This window comes from Atractosteus spatula, chromosome 11 (genome assembly GCF_055471065.1).
Source record: "Atractosteus spatula isolate fAtrSpa1 chromosome 11, fAtrSpa1.hap1, whole genome shotgun sequence".
NCBI lineage: Eukaryota > Metazoa > Chordata > Actinopteri > Semionotiformes > Lepisosteidae > Atractosteus > Atractosteus spatula.
Window position 1 is genome coordinate 44,735,142 of NC_142716.1, and position 17,284 is coordinate 44,752,425.

Consider the following 17,284-nt stretch of genomic DNA (forward strand, 5'->3'; position numbering starts at 1 on the left):
ACCCTGCACTGGAGCGGGCCGGACCCCCCGCAGGTAGGGAAGCCCCGCTCCACAGCACGCGGTCAGAGCCACCGCAAGCACAAAGCAAGCTTAAGGGCGGTTCTATACTTTCTGCAAAAATCGCATTGGGTTAGACAAAGGAAATACAGCACGGGTTTCACCCCAAGATTACGAGAAGAAAATCAAAATTAAAAACAAGTAATCTGGATTTTCTGGTCCGCTGGTGAATAATGTCAAACAGCTGTCAAATGTTTCAGCACAGCAGCAGCAGCAGCTCCCTGATCAGAAGCAGGCTAACAGTGTCGAAGGGAATGCGTGGTTTTTACTTTTTGCAAGCTGATCCTGAGAGCTAGCTACACTACGTACGCCACCAATAAACGGACAGCTGATGTTCTCGCTGTGTTTTTTTTTGCCATTTACCCTACATTTAGGCATTGAGCCTTGGAACCCACTAAACACTCTCCTTTATGAATGTATTTATTTAGTGTGCTCTCCTAACACAAACCTGTCCTGTTATCTCCATTCTGCTTCAGCTGAATCACTTTTGCCTAATTTGCTTTTGTTTCACCACTTTGGTGCGGACTGAAAGGCAGCTAGGGGTTCTTTGCCTTTGAAATTCCTCATGTCCGCTCTGACAGTAACAAAAACTACCAAGCAGGCCACCGAAAGGGCCAGATTTCTACGGAACACGGAACGACCTGCTGAGCTCCAGAACCCCAGACACTGACGCTGTGAAATCAGATACAATAATGTTTCAACGGTCTAACAGTTTTTTCCTTACCATTGCTTAATCGTAATTTTTGCACACTCTGGAGCTCACTGGCACCCATTAATGATGCAATCTGGTGTTTTTCCTGATGTGTGTAAGCCTGTCTTGCGAGGGCAGAGGTTGAAATTTGTTTCCACTTGTGGTTCGCGTACAAAGGCCTGGGGGACGATTCCCCAGCAAACACTCGGTCCAGCATAAACAACTGCAACATCTTGTTTCTTTTCTTAATATTTCTCTTCTGTTTGACGGGTATTTGTCCTTAGGTTAAAGATTAAACAAAATAAAACAAACAAAAAAAAACCTTCTGATCTCTATTTTTCAGCATTTCTGCAAACCTAAAACAATGAATCCTTTGAAAAAACAATATTTTTTTTAAGTGCATGTGTCTGTATCAGACAGTGAAAAAAGTTTATCCAATTCTCCTGGTAACATTGATTAAAAACATTGTACAACTTGAATATATTGACGAAATTGATCCCAATAGAACTCATGTGGCAATACTCAGCAATCTATGTGTTATAAAATATTTCAATTTTGTAAATCCTTTGCCAATAAAAAGTAGCTACAATAATACACAGCATATCTTTTTTCTTTTCTGGTTTATTTCACATTCAGAGTTTTGTCATGACCTCATGTCTTGATGAAAACTTGAAGAAATCGTTCCTAAGCAAACGATTAACATCGTAACAAGTAGCCTCTCAGGTGTTTTACCTCATTCTGCACCCCAGTCAGACTCGCCTCATTGCTTTTCTCCCTGCCTTCGCAGACAAGGGGGCGGCGTGCTCGAAGAGCTGTTAAGCAGCCCTGTTGGGCGGTTTGCGTGCTGATCGACAGGTTGATGGATTAAGCTGATTGATTAATTCATAGGCACAGCCAAGGCGGTCTGTAAGGACAACAGGGTGATTTTCAGCCAGGTGTCAGGTGCCCAGCAAAGCAGGGCAGAGTCATCTGATGAGAACGAGGGGTGACATCATGTCTGTGTGGCGATGATGTCATCGGAGAGAGAGAGAAAAAAAAACTGCAAGCAGGTTGTGAACATCAGGGTGGAGCCAGGGCCTTGTTATCATCCACATCAACAAGCCTTGCTTCAGAACAAGGAACAGTTGTAGCATTTTGTTTGGCGACCTGTCTGAACGTTGTTTTTCTTTCTTTTTCATTCTTCAATGTGAATTCTGAAAACTTTTATTTTTTAGCCAAATCATCATCATCATCACCACCTAACAGCATCCATGGCTCTGAGGGAATCCAGCATCAGTATTCACTTTGTGCTCCTCAGCTTTCTTCCTTCTTACCACAGTAAAAACACGTCTGAAAATGATCTTTATTAAAAGGCCTCAAATTTCCCATGATTGCGTACAATCTACAGTGAACTTGTAGAAAGACATTTCCCCTTCTGAAAACACAGAGCGAAGGCCAACAGAAATAACACTTCAGTAGAAAAGGTTGTTGGCGGGGTATAAAAACAGGGGGAGACACAGTTATGTCTTGCTATTATTCAATAAACAGTTATGCATTTCTTTTGCTTCGGCTAGTGTGCGAGTCGGGAGGGAGTGATGGGGTGGGGCGAGGAATCGAGAAGCAGTCAAACAGAAGCACATGCTGAAAAGGGGAAACAGAGGTGGCGCAGAAACAACTAAATCAGTGTCCCAGGCGGCAGTACCTTCCTGGGGAAACGGGGCGCGTGCGCAGAGGGGGCGCATTCTGGCCTCCGCTACAGAGAGGATTAACACCCCAGTTTGTCACATGAAAAAACAGAGGATAGCTTGACTGCAAGGTAACAGTGTTTGCTTAATCAAGCCATGAGGAGACGATGAATGAGTTAGAGCTCACAGAGAAAATAGTGTTGCAAGCTGTGCATACTGGGGCAATGGCGTGGAGCAGAACCAGAACCACTCGGAACCACAGGGGTGTTGTGGGTTCAAATCCCAGGAGTGATACTGCTGTTGCACCCTTGAGCTAGGAACTTCTGCTGAATTGCTCCAGTGTAGCAATGCTGTATATAAATGGGTACTCAGCAGCCTGCCATTACAGATGTCTGTTGGTTCTCAATTGACTTATCTATTTAAACTAAAGATTAGATTTCAAAAGAATGACATTTTCCTTAAGCAGAGACTATTTTTTTTTCTTTCTTTCAATGAACTTCCTGTCCTATATGATAAGTCATAAAGATAAAAAAAACAGGCAACTTGATGATGATATTTCTTTTACCATCAAAATATTGGAGCTCTTTAGGGATCGAATCCTTTTTTTCGGCATGAAAAAAATGATTTCAGGAGAAATTTCTATTGCTGACAATGGTCATTCTAAGGTGGTATTAATGTTTTTTTGCACTCTAGTTAAAGAAAACAGTCATTACACATTCCTCCTGGAAGAAATCCTGTCAAGACATAGTATTTATAATGGTGTTTATTCACTGCGGGCATGTGCTCCCCTGGGAGATTAACCAAGCACTATTACAGGACAGTGCTGTCTCTACAAAAATAAAATATCCTGCCACTATTTAGATAGCAATAATTTGTTAAATATTTTTTTCGCACATGGAGTTCAGATTGCGAGAGCAGTATCACAACACTTGTAAAAACTGTAAAAGCCAAATATACTCCATGTTTACTCTCAAAACCAAAATTTCACCCAGCCCTCAGAATACAAAGTACTCAAGGAAACAAACACAGCCCTGGTGACATCGTGGTCATCCGAAAGCTTTCCAAATTTGTCTTTTTCTATTGCAAAGAAATAAGAAACAAAAATACAGGTTTAAAAACAGAAAAGACATTGAATCCTGTTGTCCTTCTGTAAAAGCCAGACAGATCATAATACAGACAATTCAAAGTCACAAATCTGGATTCGGCATTACAGATGGTCGATTTCCTGAAATCTAGAGGCAAACAACCTAATCCCTGCAAAATGCTGTTGCTTTAATTTCAAACGAGGATCATGTTAAAATTCCTGTGTAGTTGCAGAAAGGGTTTTGGAAATGGCCTTATGTGTCAATTTATGATACCACCTATATAATTGCTACAGTATTTGACGCAGCAGCATTCTGATATTGCAGACTCACTTGGTGATGACCTGACTCTTTACCCCTCTATAAAATAAGGCTGTGTGCTTGCCTACCTAACAGCCAGGTTTATATGTTCAGGATTGCCAATGTTTAGATCATTTTCACTTCATACCTAAAGAACAGCTTCGTGTTATAAAGGCTCCAGCACCAGGACAGCCTGCAGAAGACAGCTCTGAAATAATATGGGTTAAAACACTTTTTATGCCACGCTGCAACAGTGAAAAACAAAAACCCAAATTCTTTAACCTTGGCATAAACAGTTCAGTAATTTGTATGTTTGGAATGCACAGTCTAGAAGGGAACCAGTCCTTGCAAATGTTATACTGTGTGCTGTTTGCCTTCCCTTGTAAGTGTCTAATGCACCTAGACAGCCTGTGTTAAATAGCGCACTGTACTGACTCAGACGAGACAGCAGGATCTTTTGCCTTACTGAGAGATGAAAGCTACTTTCACAAGGAGCCAGCGAGGCAGTTCCCACTGCTGAACTGGTCCGCTGAATCATTTTGTATCCCTTTATGCTTAAAAGCCAGCATGCTGCCATATCGCTTTATTGTAAAAGTTCTGTTGCTGCACACAGCGGAGGGCCGCCTGTAATATCAGGCTCCTGAAACAGTGCCAGCTTTGCAACCAGGTGGAAAATTTTATTTATTTTTCCTCTTCTAAAGAGAATTTGAAAAATCCAAAAGGCACCACTCAGCGCACATGCATCTGCACTTCTGTTTTTCTAGTTTAACACTGTTTCCCCACACCTCCCAAAATTTTACTTAAGACGGTTGCTTTAAGAGGAACAAAAAAAAAATTAAGCCACTAATTTTATTGACAACGGGGCAGCTGAATTCTTTGTTTAAAAAACACCTATAAAACTATATTGTGATGCTTTAAACCTGATTTGAAAAGCATTTATCTGGTCCTTTGAAAACTAATAGCACATTCATCCTCATTGCCAAAGAAGGCCCCTCTGAACATTGTCTGCTTCGTACGAACTGCTGGGTTAAGCACTTTCAGAATGACAAGGTTTCATTGTGGCAGCGCAGTAGGGAGAGGTAATTTACCCTAGCATGCATAGAAATACACCACTATCAAGACTCTGAGAGGGGATGCCAACCTGTTTTCTACAACTGGGGTTAGAGTCATTCGGCCTGAGGCTACCGAGAACCAAGCTTCTCTGCAAGATACTGCTGGAGAGAGTGGATTCAACGGGCTGCTTGGATCTGAGGCAGCTGAGAACACTGTGCTGCGGTGCCAATGTTTTCCAAACAGTCAGACGGACTGGCATTGTGGTGGGAGGCTTGCTCAGACGTGGTCTGTGATCAAGAAGGGCTGCTATATAAGACTGGAAAAGACATAGCAAGAGCCGGGTCCACAAAACAAAAATGTCTACACAAAGGTATGGGTGTTTAGTAACATCACAAGAGCTAAAATAACAAAAAGAAGTTTTCAACAGATAGGACACTTTCAAAAAGAACGCCAAAAGAATGAACGTAGTCCAATTAGGGTCTTTCACGGAAATATTTCTGTACAAAGAACACACGACAGTGTCAGGGCGTCTAACATTTTCATGAACCGCAGCAGAAATGTGCCAGAATATATTTGATTTTTTTTTTTAACATTGATATGTTTTTTTCTAACATTCACGCGCCCTGTGGATTGGACAGGAGACACTAAGACTGGTGCTCAGCCACTCACACTCACTGTTTTACATACAATTCACTGTCTCGCACAACCAAGGCCACACACAATTATAGCAGGAACCTTTACTCTGAAGCTGGACGCAGCAAATACACTCACACGTTGCAAAAATCTACAAAGTAAATGTATGCCACGAGTATTTGATAAGTTTGCATGTGAAAACATAAACAGAGTTTAGCTTCGATTTACTACAGTGTGATAAAACTGTACTGCAGGGAAACCCTGAAATGTGTCAGCTCTAAAAGCTTTCCATTTTACAGTGAAATCTACTAACAAGGAAAGTCTGAACATTTGCATTTGTGCAACATGCTTGCTGGCATTTTCATTCCAGGATAAAGAGGCTACTGACAATGGATGGGTGGGATACCAATCTGTGACACTAGATTTTAAAAATTATTCATGCTTAGGAGAATTTAAAGTCTCTTTTTTGGTCTCTCTGTACTGCAGTAATTCTGTGCCATTTGCACTGCAGATTAAGAATAACGGAGGGGTGGCATACTTGTTTATCCACATTTACAAACAATTCAAATATCTGTGCGAAAGAGGGGAAACTGCACCTCCTATATCACCCTTCATTATGCTCGTTACTGAGTATCTTTGATAGACCCACGCCTTCCAGTGTGGAAAGGAAGAAATACCCACCCTGCGTTTCAAATGCAATCACACTGACAATTTTGGGATCGATCACAATAAGCAGCAGATGGGATTCTCAACTTGTGGCCTTTTAAAATGCGAGAAATGTTTTGTGTCCTTTTTTTTTTTACGGCTCTCTTGATGTTAATTGAACTGGGTTCTTTGACTCAAACAAACAAGAGATTATGTTAAGGAGACCAGGCGACCGCCCTGAATGTTTAGAATGTGGATTTAACCAGAGAGCCAGCGTGAGGCGCTGACCGTACAGCCACTGATGATCTATCAATGCATATTAAGCGGGCTTGTGAGCAGCTGAATTTGTGTAGAAGAAATGCCATGAAAATGACGTCTTTCTTAATAAGAAAAAACAGCAAAGCAGTGCGTTAGGTGCAGAGATTGTTCTCCCCTTTGACATGTAGTGGAGGCATCAAAGCCAGATCTTAAGAGACCTCTCCCAGCTTCCTCTGTTTCTTCCTGCACACCTCCCTCGAAATTAAGGAACGCCGCGTCATACAAACCATCCCCACAAATCGAGTCATTGAAGTTGGTGCCCTGCTCCCTCAAAGACACACACCACAGCTCCCGATACCCACACCTAAAAAACCTTGGAATGAGCACAAGGCAGATCACCAGTTTGCCTCCTGTGTGAAACACCAGACCAGCACCAATGGGGAAAACTTCTGGCCTTTCCTACAGTTCCATCAGCCTGCCATCAAACCGCATTTACCGACCCGCAACCCCCTCCTCTCTGTATGTATCCTCTTACAAGGTGCACATTGTGGAAAAGTAGCAACGTGTATTGTAACAACCTGTCAAATGGGCAATGAAAGAACATAGGATCGAAGAGAGCAATAAGACACACGATAAAAGAGCACGTTGCAATAAACAAAAGTATCAAAAATGGATGAACCAATGGTACTCCACTTTACATCAGTACTAAAGCGTCTTAGAATTATTAGCTTAACAGAGGCAACATCATTAGGCAGAACCCTACGTATACACACAAAAAGACATAAGCCTACTGACAGGCTGGTCTCCACACCTCCTCAACGCCATTCCTACACCATCGCAGAGCTCGGAAAACCTGCCACGGGAGGCGAGCAAAGATTATTCTAGAACCTCTAGAAAAATAATTACAAACTTATTTGAAGCTTAAGTTTTGCTGTCAACAAAAAGGCTCCACGCCATCGAAAATAAACTCCACCGCTCCGACTGAAACGCGCGCCCTTGAGAAAATACACAGTATAGCACATGAAAATACTCCAACGTATGTATGCGTGTGTGTGTGTGTGCGCGCACATATAATGAATATTCCTCACTCACAAAGGTCTCTACAGAGCAGTATAATAGGACAGGGGGCTACACTCTACAGCTCACACTCGGGAAACATCAGCCCGGCTTCGTGTCATAAGGTTTGTGCACCTAGAGCACCTCGCTCCAGCCGGGCTAAGACAGCCGCCATCTCCTCAAACCGGTTTATCTCCCCGCTTGTTTTCACTGGCATAAAACCGACACAAGCGGTGTCCTGACGTCTCGGAAAGAAGCAGGTATAGATCACGGAGAAGAGCAAGAGGAAAATTCCTCTTGCAAACACTGTAGTCGACTGCGTATTGCGGGCGGTTGTTTTTTTTGCACCGTGAGGAGATAAGGGCAATACATTTTAAACTGTCACAGAAAGATGAGATCGGCATTTGTAACCCTTTGCTAGCTCAAATGATTGTATAGGCCTAGTAAGCATAACTTAAAATCGTTATGAGTCCTTTGGAAGGGCACATAATTAAAACCAGTAATTAATGTGGGAAGCACGGTTAATTATTAGGAATGCAAAGTGAATTGCAAAAGTGGCCACGTTCCTAAACGCAAGTCCACAACACAATGGTTAGTGGAACATCATAAAAGCTTTTTAAGAAATATTGGATTTTTCAGGCGAGAATTTGCTATTGAATAGCGGTTAAATTCACGTACACTTTTTACTTGATAAAATGCCCAGAATTTGCCGTTATTAGTACAAGAATAGTTACAATCTATGCAAGTGTATTCGCTGAACACGCTTCTGAAGGCCAAAGAATACTGTGACGAGCGCATACCGATTGAAATACTACAAGCACACGTACATTCCCCGGACATCTGAAAGGAGCTTTTAAGAAGCTGCAGTTATTCCTATCACACTGACGCCGACTGCTTCTTAATACTGTATTACACAAATTCTCACACAACCCCGAGTGGCAGAGTTCAGGTGCTTCTCCGCTAATAAATTTTCTTTAATGTCAGATTTCGCGCTTTTAAAGAAAAAAAATAGCCTAATTCGACTCAGGCTGCATTAAAAACACGAAGGTCGACAGCAGGTTAGTGTCATGTTCAATTGATTCGCCGTTAAACATGTATGAAAGTGCTACTGGATTAATAAAATATGTAACATTCTGATTACACCGTCAAAGTACTGTGGGTATTTTTTTGATCACGGTTTCTTGAAATTTGATTCCAACGTTACTTTTCTGGTCTACGACGCTCTGTTTACTGTAAAATATGTAAGTAATGTGTTCTTAAACTCATCTCTAAAGGTTATTTTGCCATCACAAAAGAGGCAATTAAGAACAAAGCAAACAGCTCTGTGACATATAATTTTACTTTCTCCACTTATAAATATCACTGTTGACTTACAACAAAAGCTTACAATACCTTTCCAGAAGAAAAACAAAACGTTTCCAGAAGGAATGAATACTCAACCTGTTATATGATTAGGGTTTGAGTTTTTAAAACAAACTACAGTGCAAGACCATAAACCCAGCTTTGCTGTGTGATTTATTTTTCTTTTAATTCAATGTTACCAACTTAACAGTCTCTATTAACTGAGATCGTGTTTTAAAACAAACGGCGAGGTCTGTCATTTTTAATTTTGTAAAACTGCAAAACCACGTTACTGGAGCTCCAGGTTCCTCGAGATCCACATATCACACAATAAATCTACTTATATAAGCGCTGGTGTAAAAATGTATGTGATACCTTTAGTGAAATATACCATACACTATCATATGCAAAACATACACACGAAGTGTTATCGCTCTGTAGCTTTCAGTGTACTTAAACTAGATACCAAAGCCACTTGTTAAACCTAACGCACGCACTGCCAACCCATTCTCACCCTGACACATCACTGCTCAATATAGAAACAGGATTTTCTGGTATTACAGAAGCCTCTATTAGCACAAACCCATCGCACATACCACTGACCCTAATCCCGAACACCCCTGCGCGGACTGCGACAGGCAGACACTCGCACCCGCCACGAGCCCCCGGACACCGCGGCCAGCGGCTCGCGGAGCGCGCGCAGCTTCTTGATCACTCAGAAACAACGCCGAAAACTCACGAAAGGATTCAGGGCGCAGGAAAATCTAATGACTCCCCCCCAAAAAAAAAATATAATGAGGAGGGGGGAATTACGTTTGTAAAAACTAGAATTAGCGCCGGTCGTAGATCTGTAATAAGGTGCTGCTTTAGCTAAGTAGCTAACTTGCACAAAATTATTTTACAGCCTTCTGCTTAAAGGTTCAATTAACATCGGTAATTACTGTATCCGACAGACATGAGCTTTAAGGATGCTTTATTTACCCGCAGTCTGTTCGTTATTTTAAAATGTTGGACTCTTCCCTTTGTCTCATTCTTTTTTTAAGTCCATCTCGTTCCAAACATCCAAGTCGCCTTTTTTTTACGACAAGCTAAAAAGAAACAGAGCAGTAAGCAGTTTCAATAAAATTTAATAATATTGTCTAAAATTAGCACATAAAAATCTAAAGAGTCTGCAGCAATTGCTAATTTCCAAAATGGCCCTACTGTCCAACTAATTTCCTCCTCCAATAAATTACTGTTTGGCTCCGGATCCCTGGGGTTACGGTTAACTAAATAACATACCGAAGGAAACGCAGCCCGAACGGAGCATTAACTTTAAACAAAAAAAAAATACAACAAAGAGAAGGAAAAACGATTTCCAAAAAGATCCCTTATCAGAGGTCAAATAATGTAGTTAACCGACCTGAGTGCGGAGCCATGGGGATGGGGGACGGGTAGTATTTTCCAGGCTGGAAGTGGCCGGGGTGTTGTACGTTGCTGTGGCCGGCTGAAGCTATCCGAGACGCGGCGCGGTGAACCAGCGCGCTCCGCTCAGACAGGAGGTGGGGCGGAGGAGCAAAATCACGGCCTTCCATTGCGTGGAAACGGATAAATCCCCCCAAATCCAACAGGGACACCAAGAAAATCAAACGCGACCCAAATATTATAATCCCTTTTCAGTGCTTCGGGCGAGTCTTGCTTTCAGTTGATCGCTGGCGTTCCCAGCCGAAAAAGTCGTCGGCGAACATTTTTTTTCTGCAATTGAGAAACAAAATAGGAGAGTCAGTAAAAACAAAGCAGCAGAACACTGGTTAAAGCACAAATGACAGGGTAGTTTGCTATAATTACCGTGTTAGTGAAATGTGATGCTTTTCTAATACTTTTTATTATGTAAACCCCCCTCGCTGTTTTTATTTTTTTGTTGTTTTTTTTTAACTTGGGAAAACAAATATTGTTGACTATGTGTTACAAGTCCGGTCACACGACCGGGGGGGGAAGTTCATTTCTTTTCTTCCCAGAGGTTATGTGCGCCGCGTCTGTGGGAGAGTGAGCGCCGCGAGGGAGAGAAGTCGACATCAGCAACTCTGAAAGAAGGAGAGTGGAAAAAAAAACCAATCTCACGAATCTTTTACGATTCTCCTGTCATAAAAAAAGCACTTTGAAATCTAGCTCTGCGAAAAGTCTTGGGGCTGTGCAAAGGGGCATGGTTCTGGCGGAATTCGGCAGTATCGATCAGGCCAGAAAGTCGGCGTAGATGAAGAAAAACAGTGCACGATCTTCTACTTTATTGTGAGACTAAGTGTCTCATACAGCCAGGAAAATAAAGAGCTCAGGATATCACCGTGCTGTCCTGTGAATACCGTGTGTTTTTACTGTTAGCTGCTGTTCATTAACGATATAGGAACGTTTTTGTCTCCAACGCACAAATGAAAAAGTCCGGTTATTAGAACGCACACGCGGTACATTCACGTTTTAGCAAGACTGCGATATGTCAGGGCACGGGTTAGTGCTATGAAGGCTATGGTTTCCCAAGTCTCCATCCCGTACTTTGGCCCTTTCTTGTATTAATGAATTCATTCACGGCCGTGTACTGTTGTAATCTGGTAGATCAGTATACGCCAATAAAGTGCGATATTAAAAACCTTACAAACTTTTAAGAAGAAATATATGTGCTGCAGTAGAGCACAGATACGTCTGGCGAGCATATCAAAATGATGATCTCTGATCCTTTTGCGAGACACGTATCTCCAAAAGTATGTCCTTGTAAAACTGAACGTGTCTGTATTTGTATCTACATAATGCGTTCAAAATTAATTAAGTCTTGCAAATTTGTGTGCAAATACATAAACACGTCAGCTATTAACGTTGTGTAAATTATCGATTTTATTTAAACTATAGATTTTATTACATGGATGTAGTGTGCATACTTTATAGAATAACTTACGGTGTTTACTTCAGTAAGAAAAGTTGCAGAGTTCTTCAAAGTCTTCATATTGGTGATGCACAACCCCCTTCAAAAAACACGAAACTATACAGTGACATTCTTAAGAACAAGAAGCTCTATTTAGAATAACATCCACGTGCCCATAAATCAGGAAATTGCTCGGTTTAGGTTAGGAAAACGTGCTCTTTTCTAGCAGTTGTTACTGTGTACTAATCTTAATTCAAGAATTAACCATCTAGCGCTCACGACTTAGATAGCGGTGAACCTCCGTTCTTATCGCTTCATCTTAGATAAGGAAACAAAGAAAAAAAATTGTAATGTACACAGACGTAACTGGATTTTCATTATCACACTGTACACATTACAACAGAAAACGCATCCTGTTCTTCAAAATCACTTCATAATTCATGGTTCTTATGAAATCTTAATGAAATTTACAATTAAAAAATTTAAATGGTCTTTTTTATGCTTCAAACTCGATATAGGCCAAAGTGCTATAGCATTGGCAAAGAAAGAGTTAAAGTGATTTTGTGTGTGGGTACACATGTATATGCTACTTTTACATTTTCCTAAAACAAGAATACTGTCTAATTTTCTGTAATTTGTCATTAAATAGTCGGATCTCCATATCATAACAACTTAACCACTGTGGCACAGTACAAGCCTTCCTGAGACTATTTTAAAGCTACCTACAATCTGACGCATGTCTCTCAGAAGCGGGCTATCTGCTCGTACATTTGTATATTCTGGGTCATGTAGTTTAGTGGTGGACCAGAAAATATTCTAATTCTTACTCAAACGTCTGTTTTTTTTTAAACGACAGAATGCTACAAAAAATATTGTTAAAAACCGGAAGAAATTATTTACATTGCCGTACAGAACGCCCGAGGGACCACGGCATATATATAATTTTAGTTCCATGTAAAAGCCTAAATGGGATTTGTCCAAAAGAAAAACGCATATGAATTATAGTCTTGAATTTTACTCGCAGTGTATTGTAGTCATGTATCTGACTATCAATTATCTTTCATCCCTATTTTTTTTATTTCAAGGGCATTTTAAAGTAATACTAACGTATATTCCACAATAACGAGGAAAAAACGTGTTTATGCACATTTTGAGAGACTACGGGGATGCAGAAGTCAGATTTGGCAAATGGCAGTTCGCGCTGACTGACATCGCCTCCACATTGAAGACGCGCCGTCTGCCACAGGCTCCTCTCAACAAGACGATGTTTCGGGGGGGAAAAAAATGGTCGGTTTTTAAAACAAGCACCCATGACCAGAAAGGCAGGAGAGACCTTTGATCGAAACCTGAAATATTTCAATAGCGAAATATCTTCAGCCGTGTCCAGTTCAGAAAATATTTTGTGATCCATGAGTAATGCATTCCTATCTTGTTAGACAAAGCAATCTCTGAAAGGAATTGTCTTTTCTGAACAAAAATTGACCTTTCTGTATAACAAAGTGTTAAAGCCGACCAAGAACACAAAACGAAGGCTCCTTAGGTGTAAGTATTCGTCCTGTGCTGAAACGAGGGCGATAATCTAAGCTTATTTTCGAGATCAGACCCCGCTGCACAAGGCGGGCTTCTCGCGCCTGCAGTGGCCGGGCATGGCGACACTTTCGTCGGACTAGAAACTGTAAACATATCGCAGGCGACAGGAACCGCCTGAAAATCCACGGAACTATTCATTTAATCCAAGAAATTGCCCCCCAAAATTCAATTTGGAGTAATTCTGAATATTGAAAACCAGGCCCTAATTAAAATTAAGAATTTTAATATAAAATATTGATGTTGCTTATCATTAATAACTCAGCTTCGTTCTCGATTTCAAGTTCTGTGAAAAAAAGCTCTATGCAAAGGTTCAAAACGTGATATAATAATTCGCTTTTCTGTTGGATATAATTATTAATCGGACAGCAATAAACCTACAAAAATTCACTACGGCTTTATTCAATTGTAGCAATAACATAAAATAACATAAATAACGCGAGGTGAAATCGAACGTAAATATTATTTTTAATTGAATGCGATTCTATAACTGTACTATCAGTTGAAATAACATTCGAATCGTATGATTAGATATTTCAAATACATTGTTATTGCTCGACAAATTAATACAGAAAAATAATATTTTCACCTCGAGGTAAACTGCTAGGACCACGACGAATTCGGGCGACTCAATCAATATATTACAATGTGTTGTGTTCAGAACCTATTCAACGTTTTATTTAGCAACAATAGTTCTAGCACGACACCAGAAATGAACAATTAAAAAATAATAACATCGCCATCATCACATATTTTAAGCACACAACATGTTTTGTATGTGTTTCTCATTCATATATATGATAACAATGAATAAATGCCAGATTTAAAATCAAGTATTTTACCAAAAGCGTTAGATACCCTGTTAAATGTTTCCCCAAGAATGATTATCTATAATGAAAATTGCAATACTGTAAAAACAGCCAGCAGAACAAAAGGTTTATTTATACACATATTCCGAAATATACAATAAACAAAGTACTTACTGGTAAGTTATTCCTTGCATAACAATAAGTGATTGCAATTTAGTAAAATAATATATTTGCTTTAAAAAAAAGAAGAAAAGGAATTAAGAAGCTGTATAAATCATGTGGAAATGGTTACATCCTAGTGTGCTGTTTGCTGTATGCAGTTGTAATATACTGTACAGATGCACCGGACTTCGAGCTTCTAGTGAAACGCAGCTCGAGCCGCCGAACAGCCACTCTCTTTCCTTGTGCCCTGATCTGCTCGTGCCACTCAACTCAGGAGGGGGGTAAACACGCTCGCCCATTGGCCGGTTCCCCGCATCCTAATGAGCTCGTGCCGGTCGCCTAGGGGTAAACAGGCACCCCGATTGGCTGTTGCGCTGGTCCAATGGCGGAGCGGCTGGAGTAACTAAACAAAACGGCGGGCGCCCGATTCAAGCTTTCCTACTGCGCAGCATGCCGTGCGCAACTTGCACGGCGAAATGGGGTATTCGTGGGACGTTCGTGAGTGGTAAAAAGGGCTTTGTACTGTGTTTTTTTTATCTCGAGCGAGTCGGTGACACCAGAGGAAAGAAAAAAGAAAGATTTTTCACTTTATTTTTTTTCTTATTCATCCATCAAAAATTTAGAGGCAGCTTTCGATTAAACCCGCGCCTATCGTTTCGTGACCAGATCGCCTCTTGATCAGATTTAAAGTCGCACAGCGTCGTCAGCAAGGCGACGTTGCTTTGGCTAAAACAAAGTGCCTTGCATGATGTCATCTGCTTATGTAAAGGATGAACATAAATTATTGAGTTTTAATTTGTTTTAGCCTGTACATGTTATTCGATGTAAGATTTCCAACATACGTGCTCAGTGTTAAAAAAAACATTTTATTTTTGTACACAGTTAAGACATCTTTTCCTTATTTTTACCCTGACACGTTTTGTCTTGAAATGCAAGTTTTTCCTTAGTTTACAGGCTCGGCAGCTGGGAAGGGCTCTTTTTCCCCACTGCTGTTGTTTCAACCAGTTTTAAACAACGCAAAATAAAAGCGGGCCGAACTTTTAAATAAACATAGGAATTCTAAAGAACGATTAGGGGAGATGTAACAGAAGCACATAAAGGATTTCAAAAATGAATCTGTAGGCCTTGTGTTCAACTCCTTATGTGTAGGCAATGTAGGTACACGCAGGTTCCACTAACAATCCTGTCTTAAGAAACAAAACTTAAAACTGGAGCTACCAGCAAAGGTGAAGGCGGAAATAGTTCAAAACACTATTGAGTTGGCCTTTTCAGTTGTTGTGTACTTGTGTTGAGCTTCCATTCCCACAGATAAGAGCTTAACAGACCCCAGTGCTGTTCAGTCTTAGTCACAACAATAATATCTACGACTGTACTAACAAAGGATGAGTCTATTTTAAGTAGGCAGTTCAGAGAGACTGCTGACTGTACAGCAGAAGCTGACTGAGAGAGGGAGACCACGGCGTTGTTAAAAGAGTTTCAGCTCCTCTAGCGGGTGAGTGTGGAAGGAACAGGGCAGATCCCTCACAGCGGGATTCCCTGCTCCTGGGGCAACTGAGTAACCCCCACCCTCGAAAAAAAATAGGGGTCTATACCATGACCCCCATAACCTACATCCATCGGTTAGCAGCTTGATAGCATGACAAGAATACAGGAGAATTATAGCAAACCAGTGAAGAGCACCAATTAATGTGAACTCCGAGACGTGCGACAGAAATGAGCAGCATTTACAGGGAATGATCAATTGGTTATACTAAAAGGAACAAGTTAACAGAAAACAACAATACGCGCTTCTTCCAACTTCCCCTTCGCGCACACTGTCTTAACCAAAGTTTTGAAAATCCAGCGTTTCGGTTCCTCTGTCCCGATACGACTACCAACAGCTGCCAAGACTATAAAACACAATGTGAATCATTTGAGTAATGTTTATAATCATGTTTTTTTCTTTTTTTCCTGTTTTGACTTTCCAACAATACCGTTTTCAGTTCGCATATATTGCACGGAGCAAGTAACAGTATGTGTAAGAACGCACAAATCACACATGCACATAAGATTCACTACCATTTTCTAACCAGAAATATCCCTGATAATCAGGAATCAATATTTGCATTTGATAGCTTTTAAAGGACGCATAATCGAATTAATATGCAAGCTCTAGGTTTCTTTAAATAGATGTATTTTGCGGAGGCACATAAATAGTTAAAGCTTTTAGGTTCGCTCAATGTGCCGCCTCTGATTGGCTGGCGCGCTGCCAGATCACTGTCAATCACAGAGTGTAAACAAGGCTCTGATTGGCTGCTGGCCAGTCCGCACTGGGCTGCCTGAAAAAAGCAATTACTGGCCCTGCGGTTTCAAGGCGGCCCGGGGTTGGCTGATGAAAGGAGATAAGGAGGAGCTGTTTCAAGGCGTCCCTTAGGCGAAACCCGTTGGCCCCAGAGCCAAAAGAGAGTCGGCAATGACTAAATCAAAGAGAATATGGTAAAAAGGGGGGAAATTACACGTTGTATTAAAATATGGAGGCTAGCTTTACGGATTAACGGACGCAAAAACATCAGCGGCAGCGGCGGCGGCGTTTTAGAATGAGATTTGCTCGGTCAGCATGGAGTGTAAGATTGACCTGTGCGGAATACGACGAACTGCAAAAGTTAGCTGTTGGGAAGTGCAACGTCTGCCTGAGCCCCAGCCAGACGGAGAAAACCCTGCACGGTGATCGTGGATGGCTTCCGTTGTTGTTTTTTTAAATCGCGGATTTTTGTATTTACCTGTGACTGAAATACGACTGATGTTTTTTTTTTAAAAATCGTTAGATCCAGAAAGTATAAGAAACGGTTTTGCATTTTAAAAAGTACTGGACAGCGTTACTACGGTGTTATTTTAGTTTTTCTCCTCCCTCGTCTGCAAACCGGAAGAATTGTTTTAAGCCCTAGAATGTGTCTGGGTGTAACGCGAATAGCCTGTGCGTTGTAAAAGACTCATTTTAATGAATGGAGTTCGGCGAAGGTGAATCTCTTTAAACATTTGTCACGGATTGCGGAGAATAAGGGGAGCAGTTGCATGTG

At 41.1% G+C, this 17,284-nt stretch overlaps 1 protein-coding gene across 1 annotated transcript in view; it reads right to left on the minus strand.

Moving 5' to 3' along the window:
* Positions 1–14,392, minus strand: part of bahcc1b (BAH domain and coiled-coil containing 1b) — a 105,809-nt gene extending 91,417 nt beyond the window's left edge. The window contains exons 1-2 of the mRNA XM_088927734.1: positions 14,241–14,392; positions 10,183–10,514 (exon numbers count right to left, since the gene is read on the minus strand). Coding sequence (XP_088783860.1) covers positions 10,183–10,354 — 172 coding nt within the window. The 5' untranslated portion in view covers positions 10,355–10,514; positions 14,241–14,392. The remainder of the gene's footprint in view (positions 1–10,182; positions 10,515–14,240) is intronic.
* Between the last annotated feature and the right edge of the window lie 2,892 nt (positions 14,393–17,284).